Source organism: Jaculus jaculus, chromosome 1 (genome assembly GCF_020740685.1).
Source record: "Jaculus jaculus isolate mJacJac1 chromosome 1, mJacJac1.mat.Y.cur, whole genome shotgun sequence".
Classification (NCBI taxonomy): Eukaryota; Metazoa; Chordata; class Mammalia; order Rodentia; family Dipodidae; genus Jaculus; species Jaculus jaculus.
Genome location: NC_059102.1, coordinates 150,999,820 through 151,015,941, shown reverse-complemented (window position 1 = coordinate 151,015,941; position 16,122 = coordinate 150,999,820). Strand labels below are relative to the sequence as shown.

Sequence of the window (16,122 nt, the reverse complement as noted above, 5' to 3'; positions counted from 1 at the left end):
AAGGAGCTACTGTGGGGGTATAGTGGGGTTTTCTGGATAAAGGAGTACAGGGATGTGCTGGGACACAGTGGATGTGCTGGGCAAAGTAGGCTAGTATGCACTGGTGGGGACATAGTGTTGCCAGTGGTATGTGCTGGGCCCAGAGGGGTATATTGGGGCACAGTGGATAAAACAGGTCAGGTGAGGTGCAGAGATCTACTGGGGTGCAGTGGAGTGCGCTAGGGAACTAGTGCCGAGTTGGCCACTGTTGGCCTATGTGGACTTTGACCTGCCCGACTGAGCAGTCCAGGGTGAACCGAACCCACGGATGGCTTTGCATCAGGCCCCCAGCTGAGCCTTGTCCCAGGCAGGGTGGCCAAAGCCACACAGTCCCTTAGGGCATTTTGTGACCAGTAGAGTGCCCTAAGGTCCTTCCTCTGGCCTAAAGGCTTCTATGTAGACAGCAATCTGCATGGCCTACATCAATATTTTAAATGCCTTTTGGAATACTGGGGTGGTCAGTCCTGGAAAGGTAGGCTAGACTCTCCAGCTGCCTTAACAGAGCCTGCGGCAGCCAGGTCAGAGGGTAACCGTGTTCACAGTCCAACTGGGCTCGGAGTCACGTGTCCCAGAGGATTAGGAGCGTGAGCAGGGGTGGGGGGTGGGAACGGGGGTTCAGGCTAACGTTTGCCTCCTCACCTGCAGGCAGGTGGCAGCTTCTCCCATGCAGTCCTCCAGAATTGCCCCCCCACCCCTACGTGCACAGCAGGGCTCTGCCTGCCGACATGCCACCCCTCTGTCTTCCTGTGCTGCCACCCTGCACTGCCCGAACTGTGTCCCACCCACTCCATCCTGAGGGCGTCACAGTCTGTTGGGAGGATGCTGAGATATGGTGTAGGAAGCCTGGAAGCCTGTGTCTATCACAGTGGGGGCGGGGGGAGATGGACAAGGCATGGACCGTTTGGGAGACGTCAGAGTCTCAGCTCCAGGGGCAGATCCCTGTCTGTCCTCTATGTTAGCACTGGTGTTTCCATCTCACCTCCCCAGAGAGGTGCAGGACTGTGTCTGAGGTCAAGGCAGAAGGGCAATGACCTGTCTTCCCCTAGATGCCGAGTGTTTCCCAGCCCACATGGCCCCTTCTAGGTGTGGTGATGGGGCCACAATGAGTAGCCAGGTGCTCACCCAGCTGGGTGACTCCTGCAGGCTTCACTGTGGTCTGGTCTCGCCACCTCAGGGAACAAAAGCAGAGCCTCAGAAGCTGGCCCCATGATGAGCAGCAGCAGTGGGATTGGTGTGAGGGGGCAGTGATGGAGGCCTGGGAACTGATGGCCACAGGAGAGGCGAGAGGAAGGGGGTCTGTGCTAGAGGGGCTCCACTGCTGCCTTGCAGTGTGGCTCAGGCTAGCTCCTGCTGGCCCATCTGGCCTGACTGTCCTCCAGGCTTTAGTGAGGGGTGGCCTCAGGACACAGCCATTAGGCAGTTGTAATGTCTGAGCACCACCTTCTGGGCGTTATACGGGTCCTAGGAGGTTTTGAGCACTGGGTGTCCAGAATGAGATTTATGCTACAGCCCTGGCCTCCTTGAAGCCTGGAGGGATCTGGACACTGAGCAGGTGGCAGCCAGTGTCCTCCAGGTGTCCTGAGGGATGGATGTGGGAAGGCCTATTTGGACACAGGTCTCCCAGGTCTGAGGTTTGTACATTGGCCTTCCGAGTCTCTTTGACCTCTCCGCTCCTACGACTCAGAAGAACTCGGTAGGCCCTGTGGCTCCAGCCCTGCCTCTGGTCTGAACCCCAGCCTGCTTTCCTCCCCCAGGGTCCAGGTGGAGTTCTATGTCAACGAGAATACCTTCAAAGAGCGGCTCAAGCTTTTCTTCATCAAAAACCAAAGATCCAGTGAGTGGGGAGTCTGGGGCACTCCAGGCAGACAGGGCCAGGGGGAAGCCCAGGGAGATGTCCTAGCCACCCAGCTGGGGCTGTGTCCTAAGTGGTGACCATGGAGACTGGGCATCTCAGCTTCCCACTGTCCAAGCAAGGAGGCTCAGCCTTGTGGAGACGCTGCACCCCCTGCTCGACACCTGGTTGGGCCAGGCCATCCCCAGGGGCCAGCTGGATCTCCTCACCAACATGGCCCCAGACCCTGCTCTGGGTGTTCCCTCCTCCATGCAGCCCCCCTGCACATTCCTCCCCAGCTTCAAGTTTGGCCATTCTGGACCCATCTGGTGCAGGAAGGGGCGCGGAGGTTAGGCTGTGGTAGTCTCATCTCAGACTATTCCCACAAGTGAAGTAGCCTCAGGACACCCCCCTTCCATCCAAAGCCTGTGCATCCTGGGTCCCTGTGCCCCGAACCTCAGTGCTGCATCTGGGTGGTGGTAGGACTGGGGCTGGTGCATCCATCCTCTCCCTGGGAGGTATGGGTGTCCAGAATGAGATTACCCCCCCCCACTGCACCCTGATGCCACCCTTTCTGCAGGCCTGCGCATCCGGCTGTTCAACTTCTCCCTCAAGCTCCTCACCTGCCTGCTCTACATCGTCCGCGTCCTGCTGGATAACCCGGATGAGGGCATCGGATGGTGGGTGGCCTGTGAGGCTGGGACCAAGCAGTCTGGGGTCCTGGGGTAGAGATTTCCCACCACCAAACGCCACTGTCATGACATGGGTCCATTATGGGGGGACTACGTCCAGTAGTGCCTAGCTAGGCCTCCATGAAGCCCTGTGTTCAGAGCTTCGGGGTGTCCTTCCTTTCCCAGTGGGACCCTCTTATCTCAGGGCCATGCCTAAGCTCCTGCTGACTGTTCGATGTTGGGAGAGGTGTCTCCAGCATGGAGTTGCACCCGCAGCAGCCTGTGGACCTGGGGTGTCCAGGGCGAAGCTGGAGGGTCCATGTGGCACCTGCAGAGTCCAGACAGGATCATCGGGCCCCTGCAGCGGGGTGCAGGCCTGCTGGGCCATACATGTTTATAGGGTTGTTACCTGCCCCTCTGGCCCTCTTCCTCACTCACACCAGAGTATGCGTGCTCTAGCCACTTTGAGGGAAAGGGCCCTGCCGTCATGTGTTCTTGGAGGTGCCCACTAAGGAAGGGCTGGGAACTCATCTGAAGTCTGCCTTGTGGCCTACTGCCTGGGTTGCTTTGAAAAGTCGGTGTCATTTTCTAGCCTGGATCCTGGTGGGAAGCTGTTACCTTCCCTGGAAGTTGCTGGGATGTCTGTACCCAAGGATGCCTTGGTGTGATTCTGGTTCATCTCGTGGATGGTTCAGCAGCCCTTGGTGCCAGGACTGTCTTGAATGGTGTCTTTGGAGACTCTCCGGGCTCCCTGGGGTTTAGAACCTGCATGTCCATAACTCTAGTCTCCCTTCACATGCATTTGCTCTCTCAGTCCTGCTCTGAGTTGAGACTCTTCTCTGAGGTCTGAGTGTTTGCATCTGTTGGGCTCTGGCTTCCTGCATCCCCTTGAGGATGCTGCCCCTGACTCTTCCCCCCTTTTGCAGTTAGCTCTTCTGCTTGGTTTATTTCTCCTGAGCTTACATAAGTCCCTAGTTTGCATACCAGTGAACTTCCTCATGTCTGCACTTAGGAGTTGGTTCAGATCCCAGGATGCTCTACAGTCAGGACATGGGGCCATCTGCTGGGATCCAGTCTCCTCAGAACAGGCTCTTTTCTGATTGCTGGGATTCTGGAAACCGCCAGGCAGGAGGCCAGATCATGGAGCTTGTGTGAAAGCTTTCATTTAATTCCTGTTCTCTGTGACTTCTAGGGATGCTAGGGTCCCCAGACAAGAAACTCTTACCTGCTATTGAGACCATCAATATCTAGGCCAGAGGAGATCAGAGGCCTCCACAGTTACAGGGGCTGTAACTGACTCTCAAACCAGTTTCTTGAGTCCATGTCATCCTCTCCAAGTTCCATAGTTTCCAAGACTTCCAATTTCATCTTCCCAGAGAGCCGAAGTCTGTTGTATTTAATTGTCATCCAGTGCCTGGCACATGGATGGTGGGAGGGTGGGCAGATTTGATGTATGGTTGGGTGTAGGAGGGTGGTTAGAAGTGATGTATGGATGTGTGGATGGGTAGGTGGATGGATGGATAAATGGAAAAGTAGATGGATGGGTAGGTGGGTGGGTGAGTAGATGTTGGATAAGAGGTTGCATTGGATGGAAGCATGCATGAATCATAGAATCCAATAACGATGGAGAGAAAGGTGCATGGGCCATAGATGAGGTCATAGGTGGAGGCTAGATGAGTGGGTGTCGATGAGAGGTGAATGGATATATATCAGGTAAGAGGATGGGAGGGAGGGTAGGTGAATGGGAGGATGAGTTATCCAGAAACTTCTGATGGTATTGAGTGCAACAACCTCAAGAAGGTTCAGGAGGGAAGTAGTTGAATTACAGAGGAGGGGACAGGAGCTGCTATTTTGTGGGCTCTGTAAGCATCAGGTTCTTTTGGTGTGTGACTGTGGCGTCACTTATGGTCTGTGACAGAGCTAGCGTATTATCCTACACTCTGCCACCTACTGGCAGCTAGTTCCAGATGGCCTGCAGATGCATGTCTCCAAGTGTTTGGGGGATGAGCATCATCCAGGGAGCACCTCAGGACAGGAGCTTTCTCTGTCTCCCGAGCGTTGTTCAGGCAGTCCTCACCTCCGGAGGCCCTGAATGTCCGTGCCCAGGTCATCTGTGGCTGCACACTGCCCCTCTTTGGAGCTTGTCTGCCCAGGCCAAGTTCCCGCCTTCTCCAAAGCAACACCTCACTTGTCTCGCTGTGTGACCCAGATTCCCCCAGACAGTAATGTGTCCTCCCCCACCCCGCCACCACCACGCTCCTCAGTTAGAGACCTTCACTGAGTGTTCGCTGGAAAGTGGACAGGCCCCTTGTGCTAAAGTGTGAGAACACAGGCACCAACTTGGGATGTGGGGGTGGGCCCCTGGTGAGCGAGTGAGTGCCCATGGCACCCCCAGAATGGGTCCTTGGTCTTCATTTAATGGCCTGTGGTGGGCCATCTCTTATGTGTGTTCACAGCTGGGGCTGCACAAAGTATAACTATACCTTCAATGGCTCGTCCTCAGAGTTCCATTGGTGAGTTCACGCTTGTCTCCCATTTACCAGATGGCCTGGGGCCGCGGCACGTGGGTTGGATGGCTGGCAGTGGGTGGGGAGTATGTGACCCAGCCCTAGATGCCCAGCCTCGGCCCGAAAGCTGGTGAATTCCCTGAGACACATTCCGCTGCACCCCTGGACCCTGTCTTGGGTCAGTGCTGAGGATGTCCCCTTTGGCAGGCGGTTAGGGGGAGAAGCAAGGTGGAGATAAAAACAAATGTCCGCAAGTTCCCACATCTGGCCATGAAGCACCCACTCATGTTTTTCCTGAGCCTAGTTAGGCTGACCCTTGCATACGGGGTGCCCAGGCAGCTGTGGAACTGCTCAAGGTTCTCCTTCCTTCTTTTCCCAGGGGCCCCATCCTGTGGGTGGAGAGGAAGATGACACTGTGGGTGATCCAGGTGAGTGTCCCACCCCCCTCTCCTTCCCCCACAGTGGAGGCCAAGCCCAGGGGGTACGTCGGACACAAGCTCAGGAAGGGGGGCAGGTTCAGTAAGCAGAGGAACAAGGCTCTACAAGGAAGGGACCCCAGCCTTGCAGTTTTTGTTACAAGCTCCCCAGAGTCTGCTGAGGGCACCCGGTCCCCATCTTCTGTTTCTTGGTCTGAGTCTCTGTCCATGCTGTCTTTCTGAGGGGTAGAAGTGGGGGTGAGTGACCCAGGCTAGCCCCTGAGGATTCTTCCTTGGCCCTGCCACCCCTTCTGCCTCGGTGAGTGGTGCTGGCTCTGAGGCCTGACTCGGTACCAGCTCCCCGACTCTGGAGAATCCCACAGGAGACATGAAGCCTGTGGTGGAAGGAAGTTCTCACCAAGCCCAGGGCCCCAGGAGCACCACTAATGGAATCTCACCTCCACCTCCTGGAAGAGCTTAGCGGAGTGACGCTTTCTAGGGCTTCCCTGCTCCTCCTGTCTTATCCCAACCTGCCTTTCCACAGGGGGCCTTGGCAGGCCAGGGAAAAGAGTCTGTGCCCTCCACCCCACCCCACCCCGGGATCTAGGGCAGCTGCCTGTAGATTTGTCTGGTCAAGAACATCCTGATGTGGGCACGATGGTCCAGGCAACCCTGTACAAACACACACGCACCACACGTGCATGCACACATGCACCCAGCTTCATGTGAACCCTGATGAGACCCTCTGCCCTCAGCCCCGTGTCTGTTCCAAGGCTCTTTGCTTTCTCTACTCAGGTCATTGTGGCCACAATAAGCTTCTTGGAGACCATGCTCCTTATTTACCTCAGCTACAAAGTAAGGCCCTGCCTGTACCTGCCCCAGCTGCCGCCCACTCCCTCCCTTCCTCCCCCCTCCCCCAGCTCCCAGCCCTCACTCTTCCCAAGTTCTTAAGTCCCCCTGAAAACCCACCCTCTCCCAGTTTCCCAATTCCTACTTCTCCTCACCTTCCAGGCCCCCTCCCTCTGCCCTTAGCCTTCCCCAGCTCCGAACCCACAGCACCTTTCCCTGACCCTGGGGGCTGCCCTGTGGCCTTGTCCCCCACCCTGTCACCAGCTCTGAAGTCTCTCTGATCCCCCCCCCCCCCAACCAGGGCAACATCTGGGAGCAGATCTTCCAAGTGTCCTTCATCCTGGAGATGATCAACACACTGCCCTTCATCATCACGGTGGGTGCGCCTCAGCCTCGAGTCCTGCTGCCCGAGCCCCCGCCTGACCCGTCCTCCTCCACAGGTCTTCTGGCCACCTCTGCGGAACCTGTTCATCCCTGTGTTCCTCAACTGCTGGCTGGCCAAGCACGCTCTGGAGAACATGATTGTAAGTGAGGCTTGGCTTCTGCCCATCCCACAAGGACAGCTTAGCCATCTGCTGGTGGGACCGGGCAGAAGCCAGGAAGCTGCAGAGGTCTTGTCCCTGCCACAATGACCCACACCAGTCCTCTTCCTATGAGAGCTTTTCCTGACCATGACAGGGGAGGGGGCAGCACAAAGTTCAGGTGTGAACAAACCCAGCCACGAGAACCAGGCTGCAAAACCAGACCCACGAGAGCCCGGGGACCCATCTGTCTTCCCTTGGTGGCCTGTCCCTTCCCAGCCTGGCCCCTTAGCTTTCAGGCCTGTCCTAATTGCATAGTGATGTTGAAGACCTGGGGTCATGGCTGGTATGCACTTAGCCCTCACCCCAAGGCATGGGCAGGTGGACCCCATCCTGAGATGAAGCTGAGGTCAGGGTGAACTGCCCAGGGCAAGGTTGACCGTGGCCTTCCTCTGGGAAGAAGCTATGGCCAGGCCTGCTGCTCTTAGTGGGCCCTGTCCTGTGACGGCTCCATCCTCTGCAGAACGACTTCCACCGGGCCATCCTGCGCACCCAGTCAGCCATGTTCAACCAGGTGCTCATTCTCTTCTGCACCCTGCTGTGCCTCGTCTTCACGGGGTGAGTGTCCTGGACACGATGTGGTCCTACCGGGCAGCCAGGGACAGTCTGCTTCTTGGGTAGGCATCAAGCCGGGAGACCAGATTGGAGAGAACGGAGCTAACTGCAAAACCTCGCTTTGGTCGTTCAGGTGCCTGGGGCTCGGGCCAGGACAGTGAGGCATCCGGGCTGCAGGTGTCCGGCCTGGTTGGCTGTGCCTGAAACTCTGAAGGAACTGACCCCTGAGTGGGGGTCCTGTGGTTTGAGATCCAACTTAGAGCAGTTTAGAAGCAGCCAGGACAATATGGAGGGTCACCGGGAGCAGGGAGTCTCTGGCCACTTGAGCAGATCTGCCAGCCTCTTGTGTCTGCCTGTGCGGTGGCCCTGTAGTATGTCCTTGGGGCATCCAGTCACCGCTTACTATGCCCCAAGGCGAAGGTGGGCTGGTTCAGGGGCCCTCCGTGGCCTGGAGTCCATGGGTGTCAGCCAGACTGGGAGATAACTTGTTCTCCCAGGAGACCGGGGCAGTCTAGGAGCTGGGAACCGCTTGAGCCCGAATCAGATGAGCCGTTTCCCCAGACTTGGATTCAGATTCAGTGTCGGGAGGACAGGGTCCACCTGGAGCTGAAGAGCATCTGGGCTCAGCCCCATGCCCTAACCTGGGAACGGGAATGTGTCACTCTGCCCTGAGTGACAGCATTCCTAGAGCTGGCAGAGCCTCCCCGGGGTACTGTAGGCACAGCTGTCGCCGTTCCCCCTCCCCACGGCGGCCTTGGCCCCCTGAGGGTGGCAGCGCGCGCCCTGCTCTTCTAGGACCTGCGGGATCCAGCACCTGGAGCGAGCCGGTGGGAACCTGAACCTGCTGACCTCCTTCTACTTCTGCATCGTCACCTTCTCCACCGTGGGCTTTGGAGACGTGACACCTAGAATCTGGCCGTCCCAGCTCCTGGTGGTCATCCTGATCTGTGTCACCCTCGTGGTGCTCCCTCTGCAGGTGCAGCCCCACGCCCAGCGCGTGGCCAGCTGGGTGCACACCCCGACCGCGGACAAAGGCACAGGAGGGAGCCGTGGGGCTGTGCATGTCCCAGGAGGGCCTCAAAGGCAGTGTGGGTGACCCCTTTCTCTGTGGTAGGCTAGCATAGAGGCTCTCTTTTGAGCCCAAGGTGGGGCTCAGCTGGTGAACCCCAGAGGATCACACCCTCTTTCTTCCAGGGACATGGTCAGTCTCCTAGGGGCTGGAGTGAACTCCAGCATCTGTGCAGGGGCAGAGGACTGTAGGAAGGGCATCGCCAAGTCCCAGCTGTAGCCAAGCTGCCGTCTGGGCCACAAGGGTCACCCATATGGGCCACTACTGACCCTGTTCTCAACCCTCAGGCCAACCCCGTCTCTGACCTTGCAATGCCCAAGCCCCCAGCGCAGCCAGTGACCCTCTACGTCTCATAGAAAGAGTTGTCCGTCTCCCCGCTGCCCCTCATCAACAGTGGGCTATGCTGAAGGCCTGCAATGTGCCAGGGACATCTAGGGTGATGGTGGGTCACAGGCCTGGGTGGCCCCAGGCACATGGCTGTCCTGTCATCTGAGTCACAGCAGCTGCACACCAGGTCCTCCGTCCAGCTCATGTAAGGCAACTCGCAGCAATGGCCACTTTCTTCATTTATGCCAGCCTGGCTTCCTCCAGGGATGTCACGCCTGGGCATCTGATTATTGGCCATTTGGGTTACTTGTACTGAGACTCCCCTCCCCCCGCCCGTCCCTCTCGTCTGCCACTTTCCTCCTCAAACCATTTTTCTCACTGATTCACTTGTTCAGTCTCTATGTTCCGAAGCCAGGCCTGAAGCATTTATAATAATGTTTCATTTGGACCGGAGGGGATGGCCTAGCAGTTAAGGCGCTTGCCTACAAAGCCAAAGGACTCAGGTTCACTTCCCCAGGACCCACGAAAGCCAGATGCACAAGGTGGCACATGCATCTGGAGTTCGTTTGTAATGGCTGGAGGCCCAAGTACACCCATTCTCTCTCATTCTATCTGCCTCTCTCTCTCTTTCTCTCAAATAAGTAAAAATATTTTTTAAAAATGTTTTATTTATTTGAGAGAGAGGGAGAGGAAGAAGAATGGGGGAGAGAATGGATACACCAGGGCCTCTAGCCACTGCAAACAAACTCCAGATGCATGTGCCACCTTGTGCATCTGGCTTACATGGGTACTGGGAATCAAACCTTAGTCCTTGGGCTTCACAGGCAAGTGCTTTAACTGCTAAGCCATCTCTCCAGCCCCTGAAACATTTTTCTTGGAGCTCTTCTCTTCCATGGGTAGTCACAGTTCATGTGACTAAATGCACCAACCTCATGGTTCCCATCTTCCCTCAAAGGATGGTTCTCTCTTTGACCACCAATGTGTTTTCTTCTAAAGTCTGAAGTTTGCTTCTCACAAAGAGGGTTTTAGCCTACCCAGCATGGACACATGCAGTGGAGCCAGGATGGTCCTGCCCTGGCCCTGTGCCAATCTCTCCAGTAGCACTTCCATTCCCCAAACTCTGCCCTTGAAAGTGGCACTCCGTTTCTTGGCTCTTTGCTTTTCTGTGTAAAATTTCTAATTCACAGGCCAGGTGTGGTGGTATATGCCTGTAATCCCAGCCCTTGGGAGGTTGAATCAGAACTCAGACTTTGAGTTCAAGACCAGCCTGGCCTAGATAGTGAGTTCTTATCACTCATACAAACACACACAAAAATTTAATTTACTTATCAAGCCCTGCCTACTCTGCCCCCCCCCCCCAACAAGCCCCATGTTGGGATTTTTCAGAATCACATTGACACAGACGGCTTGAGTAGCAAGACCAGGTTGTCGTTCATTCAGGCCTTTAATGTTTCTCAGCAAAAGGGTCCAGCCTTCCGTGGGTTATCGTGTCTTACTGACCACATGCATTTTCATCACTCATAGACGCACTACCTCTCTTCTCACCCCAGTTCTCTGAGAGTATTTTTTAAATGTTTTATTGATTTATTTGCAAGAGAGACAGCAAGACAGAGAGCGCATGATAGGATTTCTGGCTGCTGCAAACAAAGTCCAGATGTATATGCCACTTTGTGCATCTGGCTTTATGAGGGCGCTGGGACTCAAACATGGGCAGTCAGGCTTTGCAGGAAAGCCACTAAGCCGTCTCTCCAGCCCCGAGGAGGTTTTTAATCAATTTTTTTTTTTTTTGTATTTAAAAGAGAGGGAGAGAGTGAGAGAATTGACACGCTAGGGCCTTAGCCTTGGTGAATGAACTCCAGACGCATGTGCCACCTTGTGTACATGCTTCACCTTGTGCATCTGGCTTACATGGGTTCTGGGAAGTCGAACCTGGGTCCTTAGGCTTCTCAGGCAAGCACCTTAATCACTAAGCCATCTCTCTAGCCCTTAACCATTTTTAAGCAGTCAATTGAGAGTTTTTTCCCTTTAAATTGTTACTGTTGTGTAAGTTATATTTATAGACATTTTTACACATTTTAAAATTATTTATTTATCTCTTTATTAGAGAGAGAGAATGGTCATGCTATGGCCTCTAGCTACAACAAATGAACTCCAGATGCATGTGTACCATATGCATCTGGCTTACGTGGGTTCTGGGGAGTCGAACCTGGATCCTTAGGCTTCACAGGCAAGTGCCTTAACCACTAAGCCATGTCTCCAGCCTGGCTTTTTACACATTTAAAATACACACACACACACACACACACATATATGTATATATTCAGTGTTAAGCCATCCATGCATTCCTGACATAAATCTGACTTGTGACTTTTTTTTCATGTTTTAACATTTTATTGACAGCTTCCATAAGCATAGACAAAAAAACCATGATAATTCCTTCCCCCACCTCATTCTCCCCCTTCTGAAATCCACTCTCCATCAAATACCTTCTTCTTCCCAAATAGTCTCTCTTTTATTTATTTATTTTTGTTTTGTTTACTTCTTTGAGAGTGACAGACAGAGAAAGAGGCAGAGAGAGAGAGAGAGAGAATGGGCGTGCCAGGGCCTCTAGCCACTGCAAACAACTCCAGACACATGCGCCCTCTTGTGCATCTGGCTAACGTGGGTCCTGGGGAATCGAGCCTCAAACCGGGGTCCTTAGGCTTCACAGGCAAGTGCTTAACCACTAAGCCATTTCTCCAGCCTGTGTCTCTTTTATTTTGATGTCATCATCTTCTCCTATTATAATGGTCTTGTGTAGGTAATGTCAGGCACTGTGAGGTCATGGATATCCAGGCCATTTTGTGTCTAGAAGAGTGCATTTGAAGCAGTCCTACCCTTCCTTTGGCTCTTACGTTCTTTCTGGCCCCTCTTCCACAATGGACCCCGAGGCTTGGAGGGTGTGATAGAGATGCCTAGATGCCGAATACTCCACTGTCACTTCTTCACAGCAATATGGTGACCTTTGAGTTACTCCAGTGGTCACCACCATCTGAAAAAAGAAGCTTCTCTAACCAAAAGCGAGCGTAGCCTTAATATATGGGAATAAACACGAAAAGTGCTTAGAGGGCATTTTGGTGGGCATAATATTTGCATTTAGCCAGACACCAGCAGACATTACACCCCTAGGGCTCATTGTCTCCCTGGCCAAAGACTTTTGACTAGGTTTTTGGTGCCAGGCATGTATATCCTGCCATGGAGCAGACCTCTAGTCCAATTAGAGAGCTGTTGTTTTCCCTCATAACAGACATGCCACTATTACACCAGTTGGCACATTTGGCCTGTCTAGCCAAACTTAAGGCTTGCTGGGTCCTTTGCTGCTTGACACCATTAATAACTTCTCTTTCCCAATGTGCTGCATGCTGCAAAGCTTTTTCCAGCTTTCTGACAGCTAGTCAGCAGGGAGGAGGTCTCCAGCTCAGCTCCAGCTTGATTTCTCAGTGATTTGCAGTCCAAGCATGTGGAATCTTCAGCCAACGGGGTTTTACCATCTAGCTCTGGTGGGCAACCAAGAGCTTTAGCAACGGCCTGCAATGTTTTGGGGGCATCAGGGACCTCCTTGGCCAATAACTTACCAGAAGGTATCCCACCCTTGACACTGAAATTTTTCTAATAACAACCTATGGCTTCTAGGTGTACCATTATCCATAGGATACTTTTGTGCGTACTCTCTTTCTCTATCTTTAAACATACATACTTTTGGCTAGCAAAGAAGTAGGTTTCTATATGGCTTATTCATAACATGTTAAATTTTGATTAACCTCCCTTCCCACTCCCTTTCCTCCACTCCTTCCCCCAATCCCACTTAGGCCATTGCATCCCCAGTAATCTGCCCCTCTACTTACATACCTACAACACCCTCCCCTTAAACCCTACTCTCTCCTCCCTCCCTTATAACCCATGTCTCACCTCCTGGCCTCTACTACTGACTTTTACTCCAACTCGCATACAAGTGTAAACATTTTTGTAGCTAAGATCCATATATGAGAGAGAACATGTGACATTTGATTTTCTGGGCCTGGATTACCTCACTTAATACAATCCTTTCCAGCTCCATCCATTTCCCTGCAAATTTCGAAATCTCATTTTTCTTTGGCACTGAATAAAACTCCAGTGTGTAAATGTACCACATCTTCATTATCCATTCATCAGTTGAGGGGCCTCTAGGCTGGTTCTATTTCCTAGGTATTGTGAATAAAGCAGCAGTGAACACGGTCGTGCAAGTATCTCTAAGGTAGCAGTGTCCTTAAGGTATGTGCCAAGGAATGGAATAGCTGGGTAGCATGGATGGTATGTTAGCTATCTCTGCAACCTCCACACTGATGTACCAGTTTATATTCCCTCCACAATACAGAAGGGCTCTGTTTCCATACTCTCACCAGCATTTATTGTCACTTGTTTTTCGTTTGTTTGTTTGAGAGAGAGCGAGCAGATAGCATGGGCACACCAGGGCCTCCTACCCCTGCAAACAGATTCCAGTTGCATGCGCCCCTTTGTGCATCTGGCTTACGTGTGTACTGGGGAATCAAACCTGGGTCCTTGGGCTTCACAAGCAAATGCATTAACAACTAAACCATCTCTCCAGCCACCATTTGATTTCCTTTAATAGCCGTTCTGATAGGAGGGAAATGGGACTTCTTAAAATACTATGTTGGATTCCGTTGTTGAGTTATGCTGTATTCTGATGGGTTATGCTGGATTCTGTTAGTTAATACTTGAGGCTCTTGCCCTGGTAGCTGAGCTGGCTGTACAGTTCCTCTCCCATGTCTGCTCATATTTGCAGCTGCCATAGAACTGGAATGTTCTTTCTCCCTGACCTTGGGGAGTTCGTGTGACATGGGGGCTGACTCCTTCCCTATCTGCCCATGTCCCCATTCAGTCATTCTCTGAGGAACACCATGGGTAGTATTGGGTGCTAAGGTATCTCTGGTTCCCAGTACCCAGTTGATTGGTAATATACCACAAGCCATTGGGTGATTGTGTCTGTAAAAGGGACTTCTATGTGAGGTGGGCAGATGGGGGTGGCCAGCAGGGTTGCTCAGAGGAGAGATGAGGCTCCTTTGAGGGCACCAATGGGTCTGGGTGCCAGGAGAGGGAAGTCCCTTGGGATTCAACCAAAAGCTCTCCAAGACATGGAGGTGGAGCTTGGCCGGTAGAGGGCAGGAGGGCACAGGAAGAGTTGGTGAACCCGTGGAGCCTGAGCACCGGGGTGGAAAGGTGAGAAAGGCAGTCTGATCTGCGCTCTTTTAACGTCCCCAGGGCTGCCCGGGGGCTGGCAGAGAAGTGAGGGGAGACCAGGGATGAGCTATGACCACTACAGGGGCCACTGTGGAGGTGAAGGAACTTTAGAAGTGCAAAGGCCTCACCATTATCGGGGTGTGTGGTGATGGGAGGAAACGGCCTAAGAGGTAGCAAAGGACTCACATCCAGGTTCCTCCACAGTAAGGCTCTGTGTCCACTATGGGCCCTTCAGCCAGCTATGGTCAGTCAGCTCGTGTATTTTCTTTCCTAAGACTGGATGCATAGAGGAAACTGAGGTCTGAGAGAAGTCAGGTGCAAGCCCAGGGGTGGCCAGGAGCGACACCCATCCTGTGTCATCTGCATGGTGTCCCCCCCCACACCCTATAGTCACGGGCATCTCCTAGCCACTCAATCCTATGTAAGCAAGGTGACCTCACATCGCCTGTACAAGTGGACACAGTGGTCAGGGCCTGCTGCCACGGCCCATTCAGAAATGTGCTAAGTCCACATGTGGACTCAATGCTCGAGGTGAAATGGGCCGTGGACACTGAACCTCAGAACCGCGGGTAAAGTGAGGCCTTGGGCAGGGTCGGCACTGTGGACAGCTCGCATGGCCCAGGCAGGTCTGACACCTGGCAGTCCTCACGCCTATGCCAACTCCTTCCACCTTGCCCGAGGGTTTCCCAGTGATGAGAACAGTGATGGCCTCAGGAACCTGATGTCTCCTTCGGCTACCAAACTGTCAAGAGAGCAGTCCCTAAGAGGTGACGGTTTCCTGATACTGTGGACTTAGCGCAGAATCTGTCTGAGGAACTGGTGGGGGTGTGGGGGGAACGGGGTGCGAGTCAATGCTCTTGTGACCACTGAGCTGGCCAGGCAGGCTCTGGTGCTCACTCCCAGCCATGAGACCTCTGAAGCCGTGGGCTGAACTTTCCATGCCTCATGCTTGCCAGAGGGGATGCCCGCATGGCTCCTGAACGTCACCTGCGCTGCATACACGGTCCCATGTGCATTCTTCTCTGGTCCTGCTCCGGCCTCTGCTCAGGCCACCGTCCCTATCAAGCCCCCATCTTGCCAGCTAGCCAGGCCTGCTTGGTGCAGTCCGTCCTCAGCACGTGTCACTTCCAGCTAGGATAGGCCCCTCCCTTGGGTCGCCACCACTCCAGAGCCTGCCCTGCCCCCGCCTTCCCGGCCTGACCACCTGTGCTTCCTGCAGTTCGAGGAGCTTGTCTACCTCTGGATGGAGCGGCAGAAGTCAGGGGGCAACTACAGCCGCCACAGGGCACAGACAGAGAAACACGTGGTCCTCTGTGTGAGTTCTCTCAAGATCGACCTCCTCATGGACTTCCTGAACGAGTTCTACGCTCACCCCAGGCTTCAGGTGAGGCTGCAGCCCTCCCCCACCCCAGGCTCCCAATGAGGCTCCAGCCCCATCACACACATACATACATATATACATACATATGCACTCATGGGACCTTTGATTTCTTCCTGGCTCCCAAAGCATCCACCCTCCCCCTCCCCCAGGACTACCACCAGCCCCGGGCAAGGCCCCTGAGCACTGTAAACCTCAGTCACCTTGTCTGGTAGAGGAGCTGTGATGGTCACATAAGGAAGACAGGGCAGGCTGGGGGATAGGAACTTGCTGGGAGGTGCTGACTCTCAGCCTGGCCAGCAGGATTACTACGTGGTCATCCTGTGTCCCACCGAGATGGATGTCCAGGTGCGCAGGGTGCTGCAGATCCCGCTGTGGTCCCAGCGGGTCATCTACCTCCAGGGCTCTGCCCTCAAGGACCAGGACCTCATGCGAGCCAAGTGAGTGCAGGCCAGGGTCAGTGGGTGCGGCCAGGTGCAGGCCTGAGGGCGGGCAGAGGTCCCCGGGGTAGAGGAGAGGCAGGGATGGGGCACACACGGTTAGGCAGGTCAGTGCATAACCCTGGAGCCTCTCTATCCCTGCATGCCCACCCACTGTGAGGCAGCCTGGCAACTCCCTCTAG

General features: G+C 54.1%; 1 protein-coding gene across 8 annotated transcripts in view; it reads left to right on the top strand.

The window, feature by feature from the left end:
- The window catches only part of Kcnt1 (potassium sodium-activated channel subfamily T member 1), a 67,265-nt gene that overhangs the window by 29,438 nt on the left and 21,705 nt on the right, over positions 1-16,122 (top strand). For all 8 annotated transcript variants that reach the window (XM_045138884.1, XM_045138876.1, XM_045138885.1 and 5 more), the window contains 11 exons: positions 1,794-1,873; positions 2,451-2,550; positions 4,998-5,054; positions 5,428-5,476; positions 6,260-6,319; positions 6,615-6,689; positions 6,754-6,837; positions 7,358-7,452; positions 8,245-8,425; positions 15,342-15,506; positions 15,804-15,940. In XM_045138884.1, coding sequence (XP_044994819.1) covers positions 1,794-1,873; positions 2,451-2,550; positions 4,998-5,054; positions 5,428-5,476; positions 6,260-6,319; positions 6,615-6,689; positions 6,754-6,837; positions 7,358-7,452; positions 8,245-8,425; positions 15,342-15,506; positions 15,804-15,940 — 1,083 coding nt within the window. The remainder of the gene's footprint in view (positions 1-1,793; positions 1,874-2,450; positions 2,551-4,997; positions 5,055-5,427; positions 5,477-6,259; positions 6,320-6,614; positions 6,690-6,753; positions 6,838-7,357; positions 7,453-8,244; positions 8,426-15,341; positions 15,507-15,803; positions 15,941-16,122) is intronic.